This window comes from Sturnira hondurensis, unplaced genomic scaffold (genome assembly GCF_014824575.4).
Source record: "Sturnira hondurensis isolate 20B ecotype Veracruz unplaced genomic scaffold, ASM1482457v3 Scaffold0002638, whole genome shotgun sequence".
Lineage (NCBI taxonomy): Eukaryota > Metazoa > Chordata > Mammalia > Chiroptera > Phyllostomidae > Sturnira > Sturnira hondurensis.
Window position 1 is genome coordinate 572,669 of NW_028075269.1, and position 25,817 is coordinate 598,485.

The following is a 25,817-nucleotide window of genomic DNA, read 5'->3' on the forward strand; positions in this document are numbered from 1 at the left end:
CCTGGAAGTCTCCAGTGGAGGGACTTCTTCCCGAAGAGCCAGGGTCGTATATTGCTTTCAAAGTCAGTGCAGGTTGAAGGGGACTAGATTTAGTGAGTTCAGTTGATCCCTGGTATTAATTATTCAATTGACAATGATGGGATCTCTTATACCACTCTGATAAAAAAAAAAAGTTAACAAGTGCACAAATTAAAGACACATTGCCCTATGCTTCTGTCCCCAGAGAATGTAAGATGTGCACCCTCTGGATTCTCCAGCGGAGCCCCGTGGCTGAGTCACCCGGTGCAGTCTGTGGGTAAGTAAGGCTTACCTCTGCATTTTCCCTTTGAAAGTGGAATGGGGCACAGCCTTTGGGGGCTGTTCTTTTTCTCTTTGAACCAATCTGTTAAAGCCGATCCAAGAGAGAAAATGATCAGGCGTTACTGCATTTGGAACATCAAAAAATAAATAACTAATAAAGTCGGTGCAGGGCCTTGACCATGACGGGCTGGACGCAGCCCTGAGTAAATGCCCATTTGAAAGGAAGGGTACTCGGGACTTGGGGCCTAGAAAAGCCGGGGGTTTAGTGGAGTGCTTCATGGTTTTTAAACAAATAAAACAAATTATTTTAAACAAATAAATTTTCATTTGTTTTCCGTTTACTTCAAATAATTCAGAATTGCGTGGTGGTAGGAGAAAAGCTGTGGTGTTTAAAGTGGAGGCCAGGGAACTTGGAGGCAGAACAGACATTTTTAATTGGCTGCCTTTCGTTTGCCAGCCTGGCAATTTGGCGTAAGAAGGAAGTTTTCAGAAAATTGCTGAACCCTCAGGATTGTTCCAGAATAAAAGAAAATCATCCGCATATCATTTGCGACAGGAGTCAACGTCACACTTCAGTGCCTTTTCTGAGTTTCCACAGGATGTGTCGCGTTGCAAAAAGCCTGTGGTGGGACAAAAGGATCTACTCTTCAGCAGTTTTGTCCGTTTTGATTTTCCTTCTTGAATGTGCTATCATGTTGTCTGTTTCCGCCGGGACCCCCGTTTTTCTGTCTGCTCAGCTGACGGATTCTGGAAGATTGCTTTCCTTTGTTCCCACGTCCTCATTCCTTCCCCACTCGACACCAAAATGTCTTATATTCTTTGCAGCAAGTGTTTCAAACTACATTTCCATTTTTGAAAACTTCCCTCTGTTTGAAAGAAAAGATCCAGACACGCAAGGTACCAATAAAGCGTTTATTGCCTCTCCCATCCTAGGTATCGTAAATAATAGAACACTTGCTACAGATTAAACTCTTAATCATTTTCTTCCAAAGGTCTCTTCCAACTTTGGGTTAGAAGGACCGTGATCACCTCTGAAGAGGAATACTGTCCAGCTACCAACGAGAGGATGCCTGGGGACAGGTGTCCATCGGGGCAGGGTCATGTGGAAAATGTCTCAGGCATTTTCCTGAGAAGATCTGAGAATGGGCGCACTGTTCACTCTTTCTTCTCTGCTTGCTGTGTGAGGCCTCCGAACCCAATGCCTGTAGGGCCGAAGTTTTTGGCATAGCAAACTGTGAAAGAAAACAGGAGAGGGGAGAGAGAATGGATTGGTTAGCACCGTTATTTCAGTCCTTCTGTCTGGATATAGTTCCTTCACCTTGAGAAGCATCCTTTTGATGAATGTGTTCATAAGATAATTTGTAAGTAATTGAAACACTTTATTTTAGCATAAAAGTAGTTTACAGTCATACCTCAGTACTTGTGGGCTTCAACATTTGTCAAACCCTGTACTCGGTGCATTTTGATGAGAAAAAAAAATGTTTCAGCATTAGGCATTCACTCGGGACTCATCACACTGCCTATAACTTGTATGAGTTGCTATGCTGCCCCGCAAGAGAAAATGCTTCGTCATTTGGCACTCCTAATGAGTTCTAGAATGAATTAATAAGTACCAAGGTACCACTGTAGAGTTCTGTGCACCTCACTGTGTTCACTGACATTTTCCCATTTGAGTCACATAATCTGGCTCCTGATTGCCTGCCCAGCCTTGTCTGCCTCCCGCCTGTCCAGGCACATGGCGGGATGCGCCAACTTTGGGCCTTTGCACTCACTCTTTCCTGTTCCCGAGTGCCCCCTCCCCAACTCCCATTCATCCTTCAAGGCCCAGGGGAAGCTTGTCCTCTAGGAAGTCTTCCCTAACACCCCAAGCCGGTCACTTGCCTCTTCATACGCTACTGCATTGTCTACGGTCTGTGACTAGGGCTTTTTTCACTTGGATATGCAGTGATTGGTCTAATGTTGATCTCCCTGTTGCTACAGAAACATTTCAGGCATTTTTGGCCTCTGAGTGCTGGGGACACTCTTGTGTCTTCTGCTGCCGGGAGAAGGCAACCACTGTGTCTCACTCATCACGGGAAAAGCTTTGGCAACCTCCAGTCTTGATGAGGAATGTCCCCCCTCCCTCTGGCCCCCCTCAGTGTTCCTCTCATCCCACCTGGAGATCTTGAGACACCACCATTAAGTGGGAGGGTAGGGGCCCCCCCTCCGAGAAACAATAGGCCTAGGAGAGGCTCTGGGGTTGAGGGTGCATCGCCTCTTTCCTTTTGTAGCATCAGGAAAGTGCTACGGCTCTGCTACCTCTCCACGAGATGAAGGGATCATGGGGGCAGCTAGGGCAGGGCTGGGAGGACCAGGAGGAAAACCCACTTGCTGACTCTGTCTCTATTAGTAAAGGGTGTGCAACATCAGCAACGGTAAGGTAACGTCAGGAAGAAAAGAGGGAGAGAGCAGTGGAGGGAGAAGGGGAGGAGCGATATGTCTTGAACTAGGCTGAGTTCATCCTCCCCGTCACCCCTCGCTGCCACTCAGGTGGACAGAAGCCTTTTGGGTTTTCAGAAGAAGATGCGATGCTGTTTGTCCAGGCCTGTGCTCTCTTCCGGAAGCAGAATCAGACACTGCTTCCTCCTCATCTTCTCTCCCCACGAGGCACCCAGCTGCTCCGAACCACTGAGCATTTGCAAACATCGTTCCCTGACATGCTCTGATGGAGAAGCTTAGAGCTGGGTCAGGCAGGGAATTTCTTCTCCTAGGGTGGTTTTGCTCCCCATCCCGAGAGCTCAGACCATCCTCAACTGAGCAGCCGTGCCTCCTGGCAGGCCCAAGCCTGTCCACAAGGACACAGCTTCTCCTAAGGACCCTCCTCAGGAAACAGCATCTCCAGAGAGTCTCGGAGATGACCGCTCACCTTTGCAATAGAGTTCACCATCTTTGTCAGTGACGTTGGTGGACTCTAGACTCTTCCCACAGATGGCGCAGCGAAAACAGGTCTTGTGCCAAGGCTGAGGGGCACAGGAGAACAGGAGAGTTACATAGCGTCGGGGGCAGCGGCGTGCTGTTTCCATGGTCACTGCCCTGACCAGCCACATATAAAGGCATGCTCCTGGCTTCACAATTCATGTACCTAATTGGCTCCCAGAATAATTCCTCCAGGGAGTTCAAGAAAATAAGATGCTGTGGACTTGGCCAGCAATTCTCAGAACCTCTAAAAAATAAACTGATCAATGTGATTTCCATATGTATCCCTTCAGAACAGACTAGAAAACCAAGGAATGAACTGGAGAGGGGAACTTGGACTTGGGGCAGTGGGTAACATGTTGAATACATAGTTAAAGAAGAAAAAAGTGAATGGGGCAGTTATGCAATGAGCTCACCCTCATTTTAGCTCCATATTTCCGGTAGAAAAGAATGCATGGCTGGGACCGTCCAGGGGATCGTCTGCCTCCAGCACATCTGCCTGTCTACCAGGCACGGCCCAGGGGCTCTCGTGTCCTGGGGTGGACGCCGTCCTGATATTTGAGGTTGGTGCCACTCGCCATGGCCCTCCGCCCCTCATTCAGTATAAGCAGGATTTTTTTTTTCGTCAGACCCACATCCTGTGGTGAATTCCCTGGCTTCGGGCCTGAGAAGGGGGCTTGTGGAGCACCCGCGCGTGACTGTCGCAGACGTTTGAGGACTCTCCCCATTGCCAGGACACATGTGAGGCGCTCCTGGCTGCTGCGAGGTGTTTGCTCTCCCGTTGGTGGGGGTGCCAGCAGCAGACTGAGTTGTGTAGTGGTGACACCTTTCTGGAAGGCTCTCAGGGCTGACGCCTTTCTGAAAGGACTGCGGACTCTGAATGTCAGGGGCCTTTCGCCTCTTTATCTCCAGGCATAGCTAGTGGGCTAATGCTTGTTGCTCGAATTCACCAGTTCTAGGTTCCAAGGGCTCTGAGGCAACAGTGACAGCCTGAGAAAGTGGGTGAGGATGGGTGGCCCCTAAAGTGATCCCTTGGAGCTAAAGAGAATGAAGACTCTGGCTCCCACCCGCAGTCCCTACTTCCTTCTCTCACCGCTCCCAGCCGACCGGGTGGGGATAAGCAACTCTCTCCTGGCTCACACAGAGGTCCTTACCTTGCCACCTCCCATCACCTTCTCTGCAGCGTAGACTGACTTTCCACATCGAGGGCACTTCTCTGACTCTCCGAACTTTGCAGTGAACTTGGAAGGGTTGCTGGTGGTGGCTGAACGTGCTGTCTTTGGGGATCTGAGTGGAACAGATGAATGAATGAAACCTATAGACCTGCTTTGGCAGATCGTACTAGCTGTGTGGCCTTAAGCAAGTTGCCTAACTTCTCTGTGCCGCAGACGCCTCATCAGGAAAAGGGGGATTGCCATGGCACCTTCCTCCCAGAGTTGTTGGGGTGGATAAGGGAGGCGACAGAAGTAAAGCAGTACCTGCCTGGCATGTAGTAAGGTGTAAACCCTCCCTTTCTACCGTAAAGCACTCGTGTCCATGTGTGTTAGCGTGTGTGACTGACATTGTGTTGTGGTTGTGGTGACTGGGTAGGCGTTTCTGCGTCACGCTGTACTCTACTGGCCTGCTTCCTGACATGAGCCGTGGAAATGTTACAGGACAAGGTGGGATCTGGACAGCTCACTAAACGGATCATGAGCTGACACATCCCTTGCCCCCTGTGAGCCGTGTCCAAGACAGAGGCACAGTAACAACCCCTGTGTTCCCGCATCTTTCAGTGTTTGCTTGTCCATTTACTGCTCAAGTCTCACCATAACCTCTAAAGTAGGCAGGACTAGTTGGGGAAAAGGGAGGGTGGGAGGCGCAGCTTCCCAAGGTCAAGCAGCTCCTAACCAGTGGAGACGGGATGAAACCGAGGTCTCCAGACTCCTGCCCGTCCGTGTGCAGCACCGTTAAGAAAGCCCTAACATCGGGAGTGAGCTTCGGGTAATGCACGGCAGAGACTGCGGTCGGTGTCATCTTCTTTAAACAGAGTATGCAGCTGGGATTGGGTCATGGGGAAAATTAAAATGGCTAATCACACATCCTTGCACTTTTCCAGGGCTCCTCTTTTGGGAGGGAGCAGATGACCCTTCTGGCAGCTGCTCCCTGGGGCAGGCCCTCCCTGGGAGGGCCAGTCCCACCGCGGAGCGCAGCTGGATGCCCGCTGGCCAGGCAGCAGCTGCAGGTGAGTGGGTGTCAGTCTGTGCTCAGTTCTGGGCTGGAGTCGGTGTGATCGTCAAGGCTGGTGGGACAGCCTGGTAAACGGAGGAGGCACAGCACCATCTCCCGGCTTCCCTATATGATGCCGGGGAAAACTTTGGCACTGCGTTGGCAACGGGCATCCAGGGAGACCCACAGAACAGTTGTACTTGTTTACTCCTGACACACATCCAGCCCATCCCCACAGAGCCACTCCCCCTGAGGACATGAGTCATCCTAGAACCCAAGGGAAGAAAGCCTTTGGTGGCTAGTTCAAAGCAAATGGCCACTGCTTCCCTGCCGTATTCATGTGATTTACACAGAAGAGCTCAAAGGGGAGAGAAGAGACTCCATGGGGTTTTGCAAAGGTCAGACAATGGAACATCTGTACTTTCTGCGTTTTCTCTTGACATGCAGACCGAGGGCCGTGGTGTAATAGTAATTGCCCTTTAGAAAGGCAGATAATTTAAAGAGAGACTTTGGAGAGATGACACATTGTTGAAACTTGATCAGACTGAATATTCCTATTGTTGGCACATCAACAATAAAGTCCATTCTTTGCGCTTCCAGAAAATGTTGCTATGGGAACAGACGGGGCCGCCCTGATAACTGGGGCCATGCGGGGCTGGGAGAAGCGGGACAGTGACTCACTCTTGGAACTGGAGGCCCAGGTGTTCGCCCGTGTCCGTGCTGAGGCAGCCAGCGCCTTGTCCGAATCCAATGCCCTTGGGGCCGTACCTGCGCCCATAGCAGACCTTACAGTAGATCTCCGACTCGTGAGCTGCGACCGTGGTACTGTCCAGAGCCTTCCTGCAGGCCACTGCCGAAGAAAGGAGGGTTAGGAGGTTGGGGTTACATTCCTCCCCATTCCCTGCCCCTCCAAGGCCATGCTCAGGGCCAAGAGGCCCTCGGCCAAGAACACTGCTTTGATTCCTGACCCGTGCATCCATCTGCCCTGGGCTGTAGATTCCCAGGCAGTGCTCATTGCTCAGATAAGGAAACCGCGGCACAGGGAAGGGAAGTCATGCAGCGGTGCCCAGCTAGAAAGGGGCAGAACTGGATGGAGCCAGGTCTCGGACCAGCTAAGAATATTGTCTCTGAATTGGAAGAACCTGGATTCCCGCGGGACTCACCCTAAAGGACATCAAGGAATTGTGTGTGTGTGTGTGTGTGTGTGTGTGTGTGTGTGTGTGTGTGTGTGATTGAGAGAGAGAGAGTCGAGGGCAAGGAGCTGAGGCAGGAGAGGAACACATTTTTTTCTCAGTCATGTCAGATTTAAGACTGAGCAGTTTCTGTACTTATCATGACCTTGGAAGGGCACTGTGCTGTTCAAGGAGGCAGTTACCTACCTCTGAGGCTCCTTTTGATCCGGTTCTGGAAGCCAGGACGTAGTGAAGAGGGTAGTCCTGCCTCAGAGAACCTCAGGCTCCCATTGGCTCAACTCCCCCATCACCATATGCTACCTAAAGTGTCCCTCTTGATGTCAGTGTGTAGGACAAGCCGTCATTTTTCCAAAGAGAAGATGTATGACCAGAGTTATTTTTTGAATTTAAAAGAAACACATACAGATGTATATGACAGTGTCAAATCCCTACGTATATATTTAATTTAATAATATAAAGCACATGAACTTGGAGGTGTTATTTTTTCTAATCCCATACAAATTCAGGAAATGACTGTATCCAAATTCTGTCTCTGTGTCTTCAGCATCACCAGTGTCTTTCTGAGGCCACTGGCCCAGCTCCTGAGCAGCTCATCACCGCTCGCTACAGCCTGTTGGCACCTGAGTTGGAAGCTGTCACCCAGAAATTGTGTCTCAATCAGAAGCCCCTATGAACCTAATATTAGGGCAGCTTTGAAAGAACACGTAGGATTTCCACAGCGTGATAACTTGCTGACTTGCTTGCTAACAATAATCCTTGGAGGCTGTTCATGGTGGTGCTCAGTGCTTATTGTAGCGAGGTCACAGCCCCAGGAATAAGAATACACGTGCATTCGTTTTGTTTGCCTCCCTTTTTAAATTTTAACCCGTTCCATCAAGCGACCTCTAGAAGCAAGTCAGTCAGCCTTGAATGAATTTGTTTCAGGCTCATAGGCCTTCCTTAAACAGTATTTTAGTCTAAAAAAGAAAGGAATTGGATAGGAGGGTGGGAGTAGACTATAAGGATGCATATGAGGAGGACTGGCCACGGGCTGGTGGCCGTATGGCAGGGGCACCGGTGTGTGGAAGCTCACGAAGCAGTTCTGTCAGTGTTACGGGTATTAAACATTCTATAAGAATGTTTAAGAAATAAATAAATAAAAAGGAACTGAGAAACTGTCGTATAGCATGGGACTTTACAAGGCCTTGAAAACAAGGGAACCCCTTTTCACGAGGAGTAATTTTGGGAAGGGGGAGGTAGACACCCACCTCTGCCTTTCTTGTCGCTCTCAGTCACCAACCTTCAGGACAACTTTTCAAGTGTGTGTTGGTGTCCTAGAGTCCGAGTTCCTCAAGGGCGAGATTTTTATCTTACTGTCCTCGGAGCAGAGTGTAGAGTCTGGCCCTGAATTTGTCCCCTGTAAACATTTGTCCAATGAACAGATGGACGAAGGGACGCGCACACGCATGTGGGAATGAAAACCAGTGACTTGTCCACGATTATACGACAGGACCCTGTGGGGCCAGGACTGGCCTCAGAGCCGTCGACTCCTACTCCGCTGGCCATTCCCGTCTCTCCAGGACTGCCTGTGCCCTGTCACACCCCAGCCAAGTCAATGGCCACCCCTGGGGCTCTGGCCAGCTCCCGTGCGCAGGCTCAGTAGAGCAGTGCCATTCAGTACTGTCAGCTCTCGCCTGCCACGTGAGGGTCACAAGATGCACTCTGTTTAAAGTCCTCGATACAGACAAAATAAGAATATACGATACTTTGTGAATAATTTGTATATTGATGTATATTAAAATTATACTTTTATATATTAGATAAAATGAAATGTTTTAAAATGGATTTCACCTGATTCTTTGTACTTTTTTAAAATATGGTTACTGGAAAATTTAAATTTGCACATGTGGCTTGCCTTATGTTTCTTTTGGACGTGCTAGTAAGGAGAATTAGGGTCTGTCTAGAAGTCAGGCAAACGTGTTGTGGGGGACACGCTGAGGTAGGCTGTGCCTCTCTGAACCCCATCTCCGGCAATTACAGGGTCTCCTGTGAATAGGCAGGTCTTGCGATGATAATATAAAAAGTGTGTTCTTCTCTAGGATCTTTCTGTCTACCACATGGGAAACTTGTACTGCTCACTTCCCCGGCCCACTTACGAGTTCTAAGGAAAACATCAAAGGGTCAAAGGAATGTGCCACCAAACACCCAGAGCCCTTCTGCCATGGCGCCGTCCTCCTGCTGACTGGGGAAGACAGGAAGCCCCTTAAACCACAGACAGCTTCACTGCCGTTTCCTGTTCCCACTCAGGCATCAAAGCCGACCGAAGGAGAATAAAGGCCTAGAAGGCTGGATTTCCATACCAAGAACTCCAGTCTTCTTTTCCTAACCACCTGTGTGGTAGGTATGTCCTGCTCGACATTTTATAGATGGGGAAACAGAAGCTTGACAGAGAAATGACCTGCCCAAGGTCTCACAGTCTATGGCAGAGCAGACTCAAACCCTAACATTTTTACTCCAATTCCAGGGTTCTTGCCAATATTCCTCACCCTCCCCCACTTTATAAAGAAAACTGGCTGTTTTTGGACAAAAGCTGGAGGGTTGTGGGATAAACTCTCTTCAGCAATAGCTTCTGGGTGGATAGCTGTAATAATAATAATGAATCAGACGGGTGTGTCCAGTGACTTAAAAACAATTATGCATTATTAAAACCCAAAGCATTAGTAAACCTGCCACCTCAATCACTTGGAACAGTGTTTTCCCCTGTTTTTCGATGATATTTATGTTTGCTGTCAGGGGTAAGCCTGCAGCAGACAAAATGTTACTATTTCTGACAGTTAAAGGATGGAGCATCCCCTGCCCTAAGAGGTGGAGCCCAGCCCTTGAAGTTCTGTTTGAAACCGTTTGGGGCCGTGTGATGCCTTGTGGTCACCAGGCTGAGGCATGGCGGTGGGGTGGGGGACTCTGTGGGGAGAGCCTCTGCCGAACGTCCAGTGAAGCCAACCCTTGGGCCAGATCTACTGGAGGGAAGCAAAGAAGGTAAGTGGCCAAAAACAAACGGGCTGCCTACTAAGAAATTCCAGAATGCACTCATGTCGAAGAGGCTAGACTGGGAGTCTGAAAAAACAGATTCTATTCCTGGCTCGGCTACAGGTGGGTGGGACCTGGGCTCAAAGATGAGAAACAACTTGTCCCAATTCGCATGAGCTGGCCAGAGCTGGACTCCAGGTGAACCACAGCATCTTAAAATTGCCCCAATTTTAACACTCATGCAGCTGTGCCTGGCAGGTGATGGGAAACATTCCCTTTGTCAAATGACTGGTGCCCGGGACCTGAACCTCTTCATTTTCTGACTCTTAAACAGAATTGGCAAGCCTTTCTCTGTCTGATACAGGTTCTTTCTTTGGAAAAAGCCTGTTGCAGCTGACTTCCGTGACAGCTGGCCAGTGCAAAAGACACCAAGAGCCAGATCCATCCTGGTTCCAGATAAGTAATGGTGTCTTTCTTCGCCAAGTCACACATTGTAAATGTTGCCTCCGGGTTTAAGTTTTCACCACCAAGAGCAGTGGCGGGCCAGCTTGTTGTGACACTGAGCTGCAGGGAAATGGCCTCTGAGCTGGGCAAGTGGTTGGAGAGAGAGTGCTCCTAAGAGCGCCCTCCCTAGCTAGGGTGGGACCCACCCATTCCCAGGGGATGCTGATGCTGCTGGTCTCAGACCACACTCTGAGGGCCACTGACAGACAGATGTCTGCAGCTAAGTGTGAACTTTGAAATGCCCTCTGGATGCCAAGGGGCCTTCACGCTGTTCACCCAACTCACTGCAGTGGAAGCAGGTCTTGTGGAAGCTCCTTCCATTGCACTGGATTTCTTCTGCGTGGTAGACTGTCTTTTCACAGGCTCCGCATTTTGCTCCTCCACCCCAGTTCGGCATCTCGAAGACTTTCCGACAAAGGTCAAGCCTAACAGGATATAAAGCAAATACGGCAAATTTAGGTGACCTCAGCAGTGAACCAGTTACTGGCAGAGCAGTGGTCTGAAGACCTGGATCCTGCCCCAGCTTGTTCGGTCATTCATTTATTCGTTCATTCATTTGTTCATTCAGCAAATACTATGTGCAAGTTGCAAGGCATTGAATAACGCTCTGAGCAAGTTACTTTACTACCTGGGGACTCAGTTTCACCTTCTGTTAAATTTCAAAGGCCCTGCCCCTCTGGACTCCACAGGGTTCTTGGAAGGGGTGGATGAGCTTATTTTGTGCATGTAAAATTATATACAAATACTAAATATTATTATTTTTCCATCTAGGGTTTTAAATATTCCACCAGAGTGGCAATAACCTATTGAAATGATTTTATCTTCTCATCTAGTTCAGTGCTTCCTGATGCACCTTGACTTTTGCTGATAACATGCGGACTCTGATTGGTAGATCGGGAGGGAGGCAGGAAGTTCTGCATTTCTAACAGGCTCCCGGCAGTGCTAATGCTACTAGTAGTGGACCACCCTCTGGGTAGCAGAGCCTTAGCTAATCTTGCTGATAGAAGTAGATAGTATATAAAGTATTCAACTCAGATTTCTTCCCTCTATTCGTTAGTTCCCTCTTTAAGACATGTTATTGCTCAGGCAGTAAGCCACATTGGCACTACTCCGGATCAGTGGTCTGGAAACCTGCCTTCTGCGTTTGGGGCTACCCACAGCCTGCTGTGTGCATCGAGATGAGCTGTGGAGCTTCTCTTACCTCAGCCTTCCCGGCTATACTATAAAGAGAGTCATTCTTTCCTTGCTGCTTCGCAGGGCTATTTAGAGGACTGCATGGTGTGAGGTGCAGGAAGGTACTGGACAGAGCTCACAGTGCCCGGTGTGATCCCAGGAGCCAGGTGATGGCACCATGTGTCTTCTCACACCTTTGAGCACATTTTGCTGCAAGGAGCTGCTGATGCCCTTGGCCCTGGCCCATCATTGTCTCCTCACTAGAGAGTTAAGTTCAAGAGATACTAGACACGAGGGAGCATCAAAATATTTTCTCTTTCTTCCTGTGTCTGCGTGTAAGTATGGATCCGGTTTTCAGTTTTCCCAGAGCAAAACTAAAATAAGTCATCAATTCTCCGTAAAATTTCTGCAATTCCCCCAGCCCTGGGGCAGAGGGTGGAGGGCAAAGTTCACTGGGATCCTTTGGTTCCTAAGAAACCTGGCGTGTCATCTTGTCATGGACACCAAGCACTATCAGGTCATTCCAAGCAGCTGCTTCTGACCTGCTTTTTCCCTTCTGGGAAGCAGTTCGCCTTCTTATAAGAGTTGGCGATTACCACTAAGCCCTCCTGGGCACTGGCCAGGAATGTGTATCCCGGCCTCACAACAAAGACAGTTTTGCTAAGAAACAGAAGGTAAATAGCAAACAGACCACTAAACCTGATACTAGGACCAAAGGGAACATTCCCATCTAAATGTCCCTGCAAGGAGCTTTTCCCACTTACAAAAACTGTGTGCAATTAGCCAGGAACATCCTACCCTTCCTCTCATAGAAGCAGGCTCTTTTTATTCGATAAAATTGTATAAAATAACTTAAACAATTTTTTTTATTTATTTTTACAGAGAAGGGAAGGGAGGAAGTGAGGGAGAGAAACATCACTGTGTGGTTCGCTTTTGTGCACCCCCTCCTGCGGACATGGCCTGCAACCCAGGCATGTGCCCTGACTGGGAATCGAACCGGCAACCCTTTGATTTGCAGGCCAGCGCTCCATCCACTGAACCACACCAGCCAGGACAAAAATAACTTTTTTAAAAGAAACATTTAGTGTTTCTATTTGTATAGTCAAGTCATTTACTATAGCAGAAGCAAGTGATGGAATTTGAAGTTGAAATCTTTGAGATCAAATCTGCATTCATTCATTCACCCATTCATCCATGAATTCATTCATTCATCATGTATTTATTACCTTACTATGCCAAGCACTGCAGCAGGCACTGTTGAGGGGTCAGGGGAGGAAAACACAAAAATGAGTGATTTGTGTCCTCTAGAATTGAAAAGCCCACATTCTACTGAGGAAGGTGGGCAGGAACCATAATTCTCTGCACCAGGGAACAGTCTTGCGAGAAGCGCATGCAAACTCAAAGGAGGGAGTTTGCATTTACATTGCAAACCCACATTTCCACTGGAGAGGAAAGCAGTGAGTTGTTGGAGGATCACAAAAGGTGGCACATCCAGATGGGGTTTTGAAGGGTGACTAGGAGTTTACCAGGTAGAGAAAAGTGGGAGGAACACTCAGGCAGAGAAAATTGCCTACAGAAAGGCAGAGAGGACTTAGTATTTCCTAAAGGAGCCAAAATTAATTTTTAGGATTTTTAGCATTGGAATAGATTTTGAAGATTGACCAACCTCCTCATTTCCAAACAAGGGGAGGCATAAGTAAGCATTCAGNGGCACATCCAGATGGGGTTTTGAGGGGTGACTAGGAGTTCACCAGGTAGAGAAAAGTGGGAGGAACACTCAGGCAGAGAAAATTGCCTACAGAAAGGCAGAGAGGACTTAGTATTTCCTAAAGGAGCCAAAATTAATTTTTAGGATTTTTAGCATTGGAATAGATTTTGAAGATTGACCAACCTCCTCATTTCCAAACAAGGGGAGGCATAAGTAAGCATTCAGGAGTATTTTTTTGGTCAATTCCCTTTTCTAAGGAGCCATCTTTCTCCTATTAAAAATGACATGTTCTCCAGAAAAGAATAGAATCACATAATTTTACTTGTGTTCATTTTGATCCAAAGTTTCAACACAATATAAAATAGAGGAGAAATGCAATATATATCCAGGAATGTGACAGTGACACTTATGACATTAATGATGTGGAAATTTTCACGAAAACAGCCCCAGGTCAAATTTCTCATTTCAGATCTCCAGTGGAGATTTCATGGGCGTGTCCTGCAAGTGAGTGGGAGAGAGACATACCTCTTAGGGGTGTGTATATTCAGAAGCTGCCTACACACGATATTTTTCGTTGTGAGGATAAGATTATAGATAATAACGTCTTCACAAAGTAACATATCCTACACGGGTTTTTTAAAGTGATCTTAAATATCTGACACATGTATATCGAGACTTGAAACCCAAAATAGAAATCCATGAACATTCTATTAAACAGGTGCTCAGTTCCACTTCTAAAGATGGATTTGTAGCTGTGGAGGCCAAACACAAAAGATAGCTGTGATTCTTTCTTCTTCCAATGCTCAAAAGCCAAAAGGCGAAGAGTGTAGTGAAGCATCCTGAATGGAAGACACAGGTTCTAACCTTGACCTTGTGACCTTGAATGTGGGTGAAAAATATCGATAATACAATCGACTGCACTTTCCTCACAGGCCCGTTGTGGAAGTCATGGGAACGTGATGGAATGTAAAGTGGTACAGTGCCCCGCACTTATCTGCGGGGGATGTGTTCTGAGACTCCCAGGGAAACATGAAACCACACGTAGTAGCGAACCCTATACACGCAGTTTCACTCAGAGGAAGCGCTGCGTGGTTATAGATCCACGCAAGGAAGCGCTTCGGGCTTCTCTTTGGCGTATCTGGTTCGCCAGCATCACTACTCTTGCTCTTTGGGGCCATTATCATGTAAAAATAAGGGTGACCACAAGCACTGGGATACCACAACAGTTGATCTGAAAACCAACTCAGCTGCTAAGTGGGTGGTTGGCAGTGAGTGGGGGACATATACCATGTGAATACGAGATTCACATCCTAGGTGAGATTCATGTCCTGGGTGAGACATAACTCGACATTTCACCGTACTACTCAGAGCTGTGTAATTTTATCACACTACTCAGAATGGCATGCCATTTAAAATGTACGAATTGTTTACTTCCGGAATTTTCCATTTAATATTGTTGGACCAAGGTTGACTGCCCCTAACTAAAACCAGGGAAAACAGAACCATGGGTAAGGAAGCTCTTATTGAGAAGCTTTTTAAAGGCAAGGCATTATTACCTCCTTTATATCAGGGTGTTCAAATAGAAGCATATTGCTCAGTGAGTTGCTATGATTCAAGAGCACGTTTAGGTCCTGGCTTACACGCATAACCTTTTTAGCCTCCCGCATTGCTTCGGAATCCCTGTGCCTCAGCGCTGCCCCAGCCAGACCCACAATGTGAGCTTATTCTGGTGAGATACCAAAGGATGGGCCGTTTGTTTATCAGTGTTGCCTGGCACTGGGGAGGATCGTTGAAGGTGGGATGCCAAATATAGGCTTGCCTGTCACTCAGCCCCATTTGTTCCCTGGGTCACAATCTCCATCACATTTTCTGGACCAATTTGGGAGACGGCTGCATTATTACAGACAAAGTCGTTGTTCAGGAGTGAAATGTAGGACAGCCTGAGATTTATGAGGATGAGACCAAATGCAGGGCCCTGCTACATCAGCTAGGGGCAGGGTGGACTCCAGGCTTCCAGGTACCCAGGTCCCAGGGAGAGACGACGTGTGCAGACTGCCTAATGAACAACGCCATGGAAGACATGATGCTGGGGAATGCATTGTAGTGGGGGCTGGGGAAAGCACTGGGTGGAAGGTGAAAGCGAGTCCTGGTTCTGTCTTGCCTCTTCGAAGCTGCCTGATGTGGGAAGGCTCTTCAAGCTCTCGGAACTTCAAGACCTGCTCTAAAATGGGCATAAGAGTCCCCTCTGTTTCACTATTGCTGGCAGGATTGTAGCAATGCAAATATACATCAAACCACTTTGCAAACTAGAGTATTGTAAAATGTAAGTGCTCATCAGTTCTGCAATAACACTAAGTTTTCGTGCATCCATGTGAATTTTTGAAAGAAAAACTAACTGTGTATCTTTGGCACATTCTTTCTAATTGAACACTTTGTTTTGTTTTCAAACTACCAGCTATAGAGCTGAAAGGTGATCCCTGGGAAAAGCGGTGCGGTAGATACGATGGATGCCAAGTGATTCTGCTTCTCCTTTGTCCATTAAAGTACCTGGGTAGGAAACGTAGGCCCCGATTGAGCAGAGTCCTCAAGTGAAAATGCCATTTAGTTGTCCTATTAGATGTCCGATCGTCCTATGGTGAGTTAAATTGCTTACATTGGCTGTTATAAAAAATTTTGGATCATAGAAACTTATATCTTGAATCTAAGTGATAATTATAATTGTTACTAACATAATAACATTATTATTGAAGCTAATGTGTGTCCGGAGACCAGCCCTTGGGCCAGATACTGTGTCGTGTCTCATTTAACCTGCACAGCAACCCTTCAAGGTAGGCGATGTTACAAAATATGCTTTAGAGATGGGGAAATTACATTGCCCAAGGTCACCTGGCCAACTGAAACTTGGGCCTCTCTGACCCCAAAGCTGTATTCTTACCTTAACCACTACTTATTATTAAGTAGTGGTGTATCAGTGGTCTCATATAAAGTACCTTTGGTACAACAGCCGTACAGAGCTAATTTTATTATCCTCATCATGCAGATAAATAAAACGGAAACTCAGAGCTTAAGTGACTTGTCTGAGGTCACACAGGTGGTAAGTGGCAGAACTGCAATTCAAACCCCAGTTAAGCTGGTTCTGTATCCCCCCTACAAATGGGCTGGAGAGGGAACAAGGTGCAGCTCCCACCAGTTGATGGGAATTGGGATATGATCAGCCCATCGTCTCTCCATGGGACAGCGTTCCTGTGGGCGGGAGTAACGGGGAGACTAAATTCAATTCAGGAAAATAAAGGACTTTCTAATTCGGATGTTGGAATGTTTAAAGATATCCTGGAGGTTCCTAAGCCTCTCCTCATTTTTTTGAATTCTTGTTTCTTCCTTCTTTTCTGTTTGGTTGTTTCTTTCTTCCTTCTGGTCCACTCCCTTGATTTGAGTCCCAGTTCCTTTCCATCACTATTGGTTTCCTGTGCATTTCCCTTCATTTCAATCCATTGAGGCTTCATATGTTCCTCTAATTTGTGGCTGAAATCAACCAATTCTGTGAGCATCCTGATCACCAGTATTTTGAACTGTGCATCTGAAAGGCTGGCTATTTCTTGGTCACTTAGAATTGTAGGCTCTGGAGCTTTGAGCTGTTCTTGAGTCATAATGTTTGGTCTGTTCGAAGAGTCAGTGCTATTCAAACAAGGAAAGGGCTCCTTCGGAGCTGAAGAGTTGTTGCTCTTGCTGTGGGCTTCGCTGAGGCTGGGACAGGCAGCCGAGGCTGCAGTGCAGTAAAGCCCCTTCAAGGGCCCTTCAAGCTCTGAGACGGATTCAGGGATCTGAAGAGTGACTGGAGCCTCACTTTGCATAAATGCTGCCCTGTTGCACCCCCTCTCAAAACTGCCTTTTCTGTGTGCTCCTAATCTGATGGTGATGAGGAAGATGACGTTGCATGGTGGGAAAATGTGGGCTTTGGAAAGAACGGGGCCTGAGTTCAAACAACACTATCTGTTGGACCTTGGGCAAATTGCTCAGAATCCCTGAGCCCAGGGTCCTCATGCATGTAAAGATAAAATGAGAATCCTGGTCTTAGAAAGCTGTTTTCAGGTTAAATAAGATAATAATAGCAAAGATGCTATGTACAAATCCTTAGTATGTAGTAGGTGTTTGATAATTTGTGTTGCACTATTATTATTATTATTATTATTATTATTACATCTGTAGTTTTTAAATCCATTTTCTTAAAACAAGTTTCTTCTTGCTTCATCTCCATGGCCCTTCTGATTCAAATGCTGAACCAGTTTTGGTTCTCAGCCTTCAGAGTGCGCTGCACCCAGGAACAGACACAGCCAAGCCAGGGGAAGAGTTAGCCCCCTTGGGGGGCCCAGAGTGCCTGGTTCCAGAGACGGCATATCAGGCAAGGTCCTAAGCCTGTGCCCTGGGACAGCCACTTTCTTACTTTGTCAGCTCTGATGGCTAACACCAGCTGATCTCCCCGGTGACCTGTGCTTTGAAGGGAAGCGGGGAACCCAGGCAGAATCCCTCCCTGCGGCCCAGGGAGACAGTGCCCTTCAGCTCCCATTCGTAGGACACTCAAGGTCAATAGCTCCCTCCTGAGCTTCTGAACAGATACATGAAGTCCCTTGTGAAGAGGCCCTTTCACAAAGCCTGGGAAGCACGGGTCTCTTGTTCCCAGCACAAAAATAAACCCGAGTGTTGGCGGGCGTCCCTTTAAAACTTAGACACGAAAGACATGCCTGTGCATTACACTTAGGCTGCAACATGCGGGTTGTATTACACCTTTTCTGAAATTGTCTCTGAAGTGTGGCCAATGTTTACTCTCAGAAACTCACTGTGTTCTGTGTGGACGTTTGTGGTTTGTTTTTAAAGACCAGGTCACATTGGCTCTGCCACTTTCTGGCCGTGCGACCCTGAGTAATTCCTTTGCTTCCTTGACCTTTTGGTTCTTCCTCTGAAGTTCTCGCAGGACTCTTTGGGACAGTTAAACAAGCTAATATTGTCCTGCGCGCACAGTAAACAGGGCAGAAACAGCCACCAAATCATGATCAACCCTTTCCCACGAGGAGGCTCAGAAAAGTCTTCCATTCTCCATGGCCCGTAAGGCAGCCCTTGCCTCCCTGCTTTTCTTCACTGCAGTGAGTCACTGTACTTTTCACGGTGAAGGTGTCGCATTTCTCTTTGGCCAGGAGGCCCCACCCTGAATGCCCCGTTCAGTTCCCGGAGATCTGAGCGTCTGAGCGGTTGGATTGGATTGTAGTTGGAAACCTGCCTGCCTCAGGAGTTGTATTTCCTGTGTACTGTATTCCTAGTCTGGGTCCTTCTGTAACCAAATTCATCTTCTCACTCCCGGTCAGCTTGTCATCTGCTCTGACCTCTGGACTTGTCATCATACGTGTGCCTAGCGGGACATCCTCCTGTGGCCCATCAGGGTTGGCCCTGTGCCTTTTCTCAAAGGCTTAAGCTTTGCAAAGTGCTTTACTGTACCCTCTCTCATTTGATTTTCACAAATCCCTTTGGGATAGATGGCCTCACCTTAATTTTACTGCCCAGAAAATGAAAACTCAGAGAAGTGATGGTCAGGCTTGCCTCCCTTCTCTCTAATGAATGGCGTGTGTGTAGGGGCCGCACCTGTCTGCCTGGGCTGGAGAGGACACCAAGCCCTGGGAACCAGCTGTCCGCCCTGCCAACAGCCAGGGTCCATTTAACGACAAAGTTGATCAGAAGGGAACCAAAGCCAAGCCAGAGGAGTCCTTACGTTTCCTGGGCCATAAACCCATTTTACATACATCGTGGTGTATTGGATGCACCCAACACTGAGATTCAGCCCCAAAAGTAAACTGAGGACACAGGCTCTCCCCATTTCTCCCCCCTTCCTGCTGCTCGTGCCCACCCTTCCCTGCACCAGTGCTACGTGTCCCTCCCCAGCCCTGGCACAGGACATGGTCGGCAGCAGCTCCGCTACAATTGCGCTGAATCGTACCACAGAGACACAAGGTTTCTCCTGACTGATTCACCAACTTCTCCCTCCCGGGGGAGTCGCTGCCCCAGCTCAGGGATGGAAACAGAACCTGGCGAGGGCGGTTCTGTTCCTTGGGGAGCGTTTCCACTCAGACCACCACTTAGAACCATTCTCAATTCTCAGTCACACTCGTGCCTGCCATTCACTGGAATTTAAAAGGAGGTGGGAGGGAGAGAGAGAGAGGAAAGAAAAGAGAAGGAAAGAAAGGAAATGAAAATATTCTTGACTGAAGCCCAGAGATGACACTGGGCATCAGCCCCTCACCCCTGGCAAGGAATTATCCCCCAACTAAGCAGAGCTTTTAATGGATTTTCAACATACCAGGGTCTGTTTCAGATACTGTTTTGGTTTATTTAAAATGTTTAAAGGCCAGCCTGTTGCTAAACATCCTTGGGATATGAAATCTGTATTAAACCAACAAGTGTCACTCTTTCCTATATTCGAGACAGGGTGTGGTGAAGTACGGAAATCGCAGTCCCTCACCCACAGCTTGGGGACCACACCGTTCCTTGCCTTTTGCACACTGGAAAGCTGGCTCCCACTGTATCATACCTGTCACACCACTTTCTAACTGCACAGTGCCTGACAGTTTAGAAAAATGTCACCACATCCATATTGACCCTTGCAGAGGGAACCGAGGCCCTGAGGGCAGGAACTTCTCAAAGGCACACATCCATTCATTAGGTGGTTCTAGGACTAGAATTCAGGGCTTTTGTCAAGGACAATAGGAAACACATTTCCACCATGAAAACAGTTTTAGACCAAAAATAATACCTCACCCATTTCTCTGTCTATGAGGTTCTCTTAAGCCCCCAAATGTTAATTGCCCTTTTTAGGAATTTTCTGGACAACTGTTAGATTCACACCAGAGTCGAGTGTCTCCTCACACAGACCCAGCGTGTCTAGTGCTTGGGTCAGAAAACACATTCTTCTCTAGGGGACCTGTCACAGTCCCGACCAGCCACCAAACCCACAGCCTATCCCCACCCCAAGCACGTGTTTTGCTCCACTTACCCGCCTGTGAGGTCTCTGTCAGCTCAACTGAGTCAGGGGGGGCTATCGTCCTTTTTAAATATATGGAGGCCGTCACCAGCCTTGGCCTGCAGAGGGAAGGGTGGGAGGGAGGCTGAGGGGAGAGGGGGAATAGACATGAGTAACACAACTGCTATCAGAGGCTGAAAATAGCCTGTGACTGAAGCCCTGAGTTTTGTTCCCCCCACGCCAGCTGTGGGGCCCTTGGAGAACAATATCTTTTGGGTTCTGTTCTAATTGCCAAGCACCTATGGCCCCAAGGGATCCATGTGTGGAGTGTAAATTTCTGATCAAGTGGTTGGACCAGGAATAAAAGAGCAAAGAAGGGTTTTATGTCTGAACTCATTTATTCCAGGTTCCTACTTCCCTGACCTTTCTGGAAATCAAGGCGAGGTACCTGCAAATGAATCATGAGCCATATCTGGGAGCCCTCTTGAACTCCGAGACATAGGTCAGTGCACTCGTGAAGAGAACTCAGAGCTAAAAATAAGAGTGATGGGTGTCTGACACGATACTTAGCTAAGCTCTTCAAAGAAGCTTGGGGAAGAAAGGTCAGTAATCATCAAGCCGTCAACCCGTCACTCCATGGCCCACCATCCTCGGGCAAAAAGTTCCCTCTCAACGATCTTCCATTACTTTATTCATCATCTTTTTCCACTTAAGAATGTAACACGACAGCACATGATATTTATGCCCAGTCTTCGTAAGTCCCTGTAAAACATTTTCTTTGGAGATCTCATTCCTTTTTGCCCAGTATGCACGTATTTTGGCTTTGATCAAGCACCAAGGACTCATATGAATTACAGAATTTGATAGCTGACAAGAAGTTCAGAGATTTAATACACTAATTCTTCACATTATGGCTGAGGTACCTGAGACACCTAACAGGCTCGAGGCCAAGCAATGAGTCCCTGGCAGGTTCCAGATGGAAATTCAGGTCATTTGTCTCTGAGGCGCAGGCACTTTCCACTAGTGTTGACCTGGATGTTGAGGTTAGATGTAGGTGGTACCTAACTGAGGGGTGTATAAAATCCAGCCTTCAGATCAGCCATACCTGCCCTTTAGTTACATGCCCCCCCACCACACATACACACAATTGATTGAGTGATAGAATATTTCACTGTAAAAAAGGTTGGGTTAATTTCACAAATATGAACACAGCACAGCCTATGAGATATTCTTGGTCCTTGTTTTCATGCAAATGTCTATCCATCATAGAAACAGGGAACGGTGAGTACTCCAGGATGTTAAACTTATAAGGGACTTTAGAAGTCTCCTAGAATAGCAGATTTCAAATTTGGTGGGATGTTTTAGAATAATAATAAACTTTTAACCATAGATAATATTCAATGGAACATCAGTATATAAAGCAGGTAGGAGAGGGAGTTCCCTGCTTTAAATAAGTAGATGTTCTAATGGTCCAATTCACATAGCCTTTTCCTGAACCCCCAAAGTAGCTTCTAAATTACTTTTGGGGGACAAAATTTAAAAGTCACAAATGTGTCCCATCACTTTTATTTTACAGATATATAGCTATTCAGGTCCAAATAAGGGATCTGACTCGCTTAAGGGGAAGATACAATGTATATAGTAGAATTATTTCTGGAGTCAGAAAATCTGGGTTTGACTATAATGTCCCTGACTCTTAAAAAATGTTTCCAACTCTACAACACAGGAATGCATTTTTATTTCGAAAGAATAAACAATAAGGATGTGTTTAGGGTAAAATGTAAAAGTTTCCACTCATAATCCTATTCATCCTAGAGTTAATAACTGAAAATAGTTTGGGTTTTACTAAATCGAATCATCTTTTTAAAGGGGATTTTAGTGCATTCACATTTATTATGATTTTGGATACACAAGGAATTATTCCTTTCATCTAGTTTTGGTCTATTTTTATAATGTTTCTTTTCTTTTTGTTTGCCTTTTAACAATAGTCTTTATTGTGCCATGTTTTTCTCTGATGAATTAGAAATGATTTTGTTCCTCTAATTTAAAAACTAATGCTACAATAAATATATATTTTATTTAAACCTAGATTTAATTGGTAGCTATATTCTGTTTCTTCCAGGGGATGAGAAACTTATAATAACCTCAGCACACTTTCACCATCACCACATTGCCCTCTTCCTTCACCTTGACCTTGGAATTACACAGCTGCCCACCACCCCCATGTGCAGAGCATCTGGGATTTTGGTTTCAGGTTGTAATTAATTGTGTTCATTATGCATCAATGGTTATTTGAACTGCTTTCTTCATCCAGCTGCTGTTCCTTGTATACTTTTTATATTTTACATTTTAAATTTTCTGAGGGAGAGAGAATACATTTTTTATGAATTCATCGAAAGACTCTGCTGTAAATGAACTTTCTCACGTAATTCAAAAGGTTTTTCTATTAGTTTGCCAGACTGCTGTAACAGACACCGTACACTAGGTGGCTTAAATAACAAAAATTTATTTTCTCACAGTTCTGGAGGCTAGAAGTCCAAGATCAAGGTGTCAGCAGGGTTGTTTTTTTCTGAAGCCTCTCTCCTTGGCTTGTAATGGCCATATGCTCCATATGTTATCAGAAGGTCTTTCCCCGTGTGTGTCCGTGTCCTAGTCACCTCTTCTTATAAGGACACCAGTCATGTTGGATTGTGGTCCACTCACATGACCTCAGTTTACTTTTAAAGGATTATCTCCAAATACGGCGGTCATGTTCTGAGGTCCTAGGGGTTAGGATTTCAACATACGAGTTTGGGGGAGACACAAGTCAGCCCACAACTGTCCTCATCTTGCCTTACACTCGAGGGCTGGTCTGTCGTCTCTAGAGTGGTTCTGTCCAGTACAGCAGCCAGTAGTCACGTGTAACTACTCACAATGGAGTTGTTTACAATGGAATAAAGTGAAAGATTCAGTTCCTCCGTCACAGTAGCCACATTCCAGCTTCTTCATATCCACCCTTGGCTGGGGCCCACACCCGAACAGCATGGATGTAGCGTGTTTCCCTCATTGCAGATGTCCTCCCGGGCAACACTGCTCTAGGTCCTCTTCCTCTGAACAACGAAGCCAATCCCTTTTCGATTCTATGAAGAATGGATAATATCAGGCATGTGTTACGTGCATAGCAGGGTGTTCAATCAAGGTTGCTGAATGTTGACTCAGCAGTAAGTGAATGGTGATCTTGGACCAGAACCCGCACTTCCTGTCCCATTGTTTCCCCAGAACAACCCCCAGAGAGTGAGCCATGGAGAAATACAGGACAGGAGGAAGATCAGGCAAGAGAGTGAGGGCGGACAAGGATGGCAATTGTAAACACGTGCCTTAAAACACTACTTTCATACCCCAAATCAGAATAAGCGTTATTCTATTTAATCCCCATAAAAGCTTTGTAAAGAAGTATTATTATGGCCATTGTCTGAATGAGAAATGAAATAGATGCAGCTCAGGGAGGCTGAGTAACTTCTCCAAGGCCACACAGAGAGTCAGCTGTGAGTCAGTAACGATGTAAGGCCTCAAATCCACTGCTTTCTCTTCATCCCCCTAAAATAGCTAGACACTGGTAAGTCATTTGGTAACACAGATCACTAGGGTGACAGAAAATTTTAAACCCAGATTGAAGTCCAAACCCCTTCTACAGCAGTGGTTCCCCAAATTGTTCGATCGTGGTCCCTAAGTAGACGTGTTTGAGCACCGTATACACATACACACATGTACGCATGTACATTTCCTCTATGTACATGTGTATATTTGTTATAAAATATATTTATAAATTGTAAAAGTATATTTATTTGTAAATTATAAAAACGACTGTAGTATTATGTACATTATGAAACATACTCAAAACTATATTCCAAAAATATAAAAGTCAATGTAATAAAAGCTCTCATTCGTTTTCCCGTACCCCAGTGCTGTTTTACATGCTCCCTCAGGGGCTGGTTCCCTTGGACTTCGGAAACCACTGCCGTAACCAGGCCGCACCCAGAAGGAACAGGCTGCCCAACTTAGAGGCCTGGACACCTCGGCTTCCGTCTGCTCATCCAAACCACTCTGAAAAGGAGCATGATTGGACCTTAATGTATTCAAAATCAGCCACATCCTCCCAGTTACTAGGGCTTTTCAGTCCTTCTCCAAAGTGTGACATTTGTCATTGATTCTATTTCAGAGAATTAATTTAAAACTCTCATTCAAAGGGCGCTCCTGGCCATGTGTCCCAGCCACGAAGGACAGGGAAATGGGCAAAGCAACACTTCCATGTATCATCGTGGTTCCTTCTCCCAAGAGGTAAAAATAAATAATGTCGTCTTCATTGAAATGAAGTGAGCCCTGCAGAAACAAACAGTTGATTTACTTGCATCATCCAGATTTTGCTATTGTTCTCCTTGTTTCCATGACTATTCGTCACTTGCCGATTATAGTGATAACCGCGTTCTTCACGTAGCGCTTTCAGCCTCCCAGCACTACCACGTGTTTCCCTCTCGGGTATGATCTCTTTCCTCTCTTTCTCTGTCCCTCTGTGTCCCTTTCTGTCTTTTGCTCAAGCAGTGGGAGGACATAGGTGTTCTTCGCTCCTTTTTACAGATGAAAGGACCTGACTTGAGAGGTTAGGTCACACAGCTGGGGAAACAGCGAAGTCAGGGCTTGAACCAGGGTCTCTGTTCCAGAGCCGATGCTCTGTGGGAAAGGCTAAGGGTCTGGTCAGCATTATGCAGTCGGGAGAGAGGACACTGTAAACCCGGAATCACTGCAGGTCTGAGCACCTCCGCGGCCAGAGTACCCACTCAGCTTCCTCTTGCATGGAGACATTAGCAGAGCTTTACGTCGGTGGTCCCATGGGTCCACTAGAGGCTGTTCCTACCTTCCTTACGCAGCCAGTATGAAGCCTCCAGGAGACGCCCAGAGACGTACAAGCCCCTGACGGGTGGGCTAGGCCAGCAGATGGACAAATGCAAATCAACTCACAGAGGTTCAGAAGTGGATCAGTGAGACTATTTTCTTAGAAGATATTTCCATGGATTGAGTAGAGTCCATGACTGTTTGCCTGTATCAGCAATAGATACTTAAACAATTCTTAGAGTCCAGCCCCTGCCTTTAGCCCTGCTCCTCTTACTGCTCTGCTTCAAGTGTCTGCCTAGACATTTTCTGAAGCCTCCCAGGCAGTTTCCCCACCCCTCTCCATGCCTCACACTGTCACCCAAATCCTCTCGAAACACAGATGTGATGATGGCACCCTCCAGCTTGAGGAGCGCCACTGACACCCCATTACCGTGAGGTCATGTTCAAAGTCTTTGACATGGCACTCGGGTTTCTTCATCTTGCCCCAAATTAACTTTCCCACTTCTTCTCCCACCGCCCCACCTTCCCTTATCCTATCTTTCAACCTCTCCAGTCTAATCGCTGTTCTCTAAAAATAGCGAGCAATTTCATGCCTCTCTGCTTTGCTCATGATCCATCCTCTGCCTGGAATGTCCTTCGCCTCCTTAACCTGCCCCCACCTCTGGTGGAATCTTCTTCATCTTTCCATAAGCAGCTCAGATGCTGCCCCTTCCGCACACACCCCCGCCCCCACCGGATGTGCCCCTCTCTGTGCCAGGCCCTGGAACACTCTCCTCTGTCGTCAACGCAAGGGACTTGGGCTGGTTGTTCACATGTTATTTTGACTCAAGAGATAGAGGGCTTTTAGGGAATAGAGAGCATCTTGTTTATCTTCCTGGTTTTGGAGTTGGCACCTTGT

General features: G+C 46.8%; 1 protein-coding gene across 1 annotated transcript; it reads right to left on the reverse strand.

Moving 5' to 3' along the window:
• Positions 1-1,378: 1,378 nt before the first annotated feature.
• Positions 1,379-20,177, reverse strand: CSRP3 (cysteine and glycine rich protein 3). The gene is made up of 6 exons (XM_037040370.1): positions 20,084-20,177; positions 10,452-10,591; positions 6,145-6,313; positions 4,410-4,542; positions 3,206-3,299; positions 1,379-1,532 (listed from the first exon to the last, which is right to left on the reverse strand). Exons 2-6 carry the CDS (start codon positions 10,561-10,563, stop codon positions 1,456-1,458), a joined length of 585 nt encoding a protein of 194 aa, XP_036896265.1. The 5' UTR covers positions 10,564-10,591; positions 20,084-20,177; the 3' UTR covers positions 1,379-1,455.
• Positions 20,178-25,817: the final 5,640 nt, after the last annotated feature.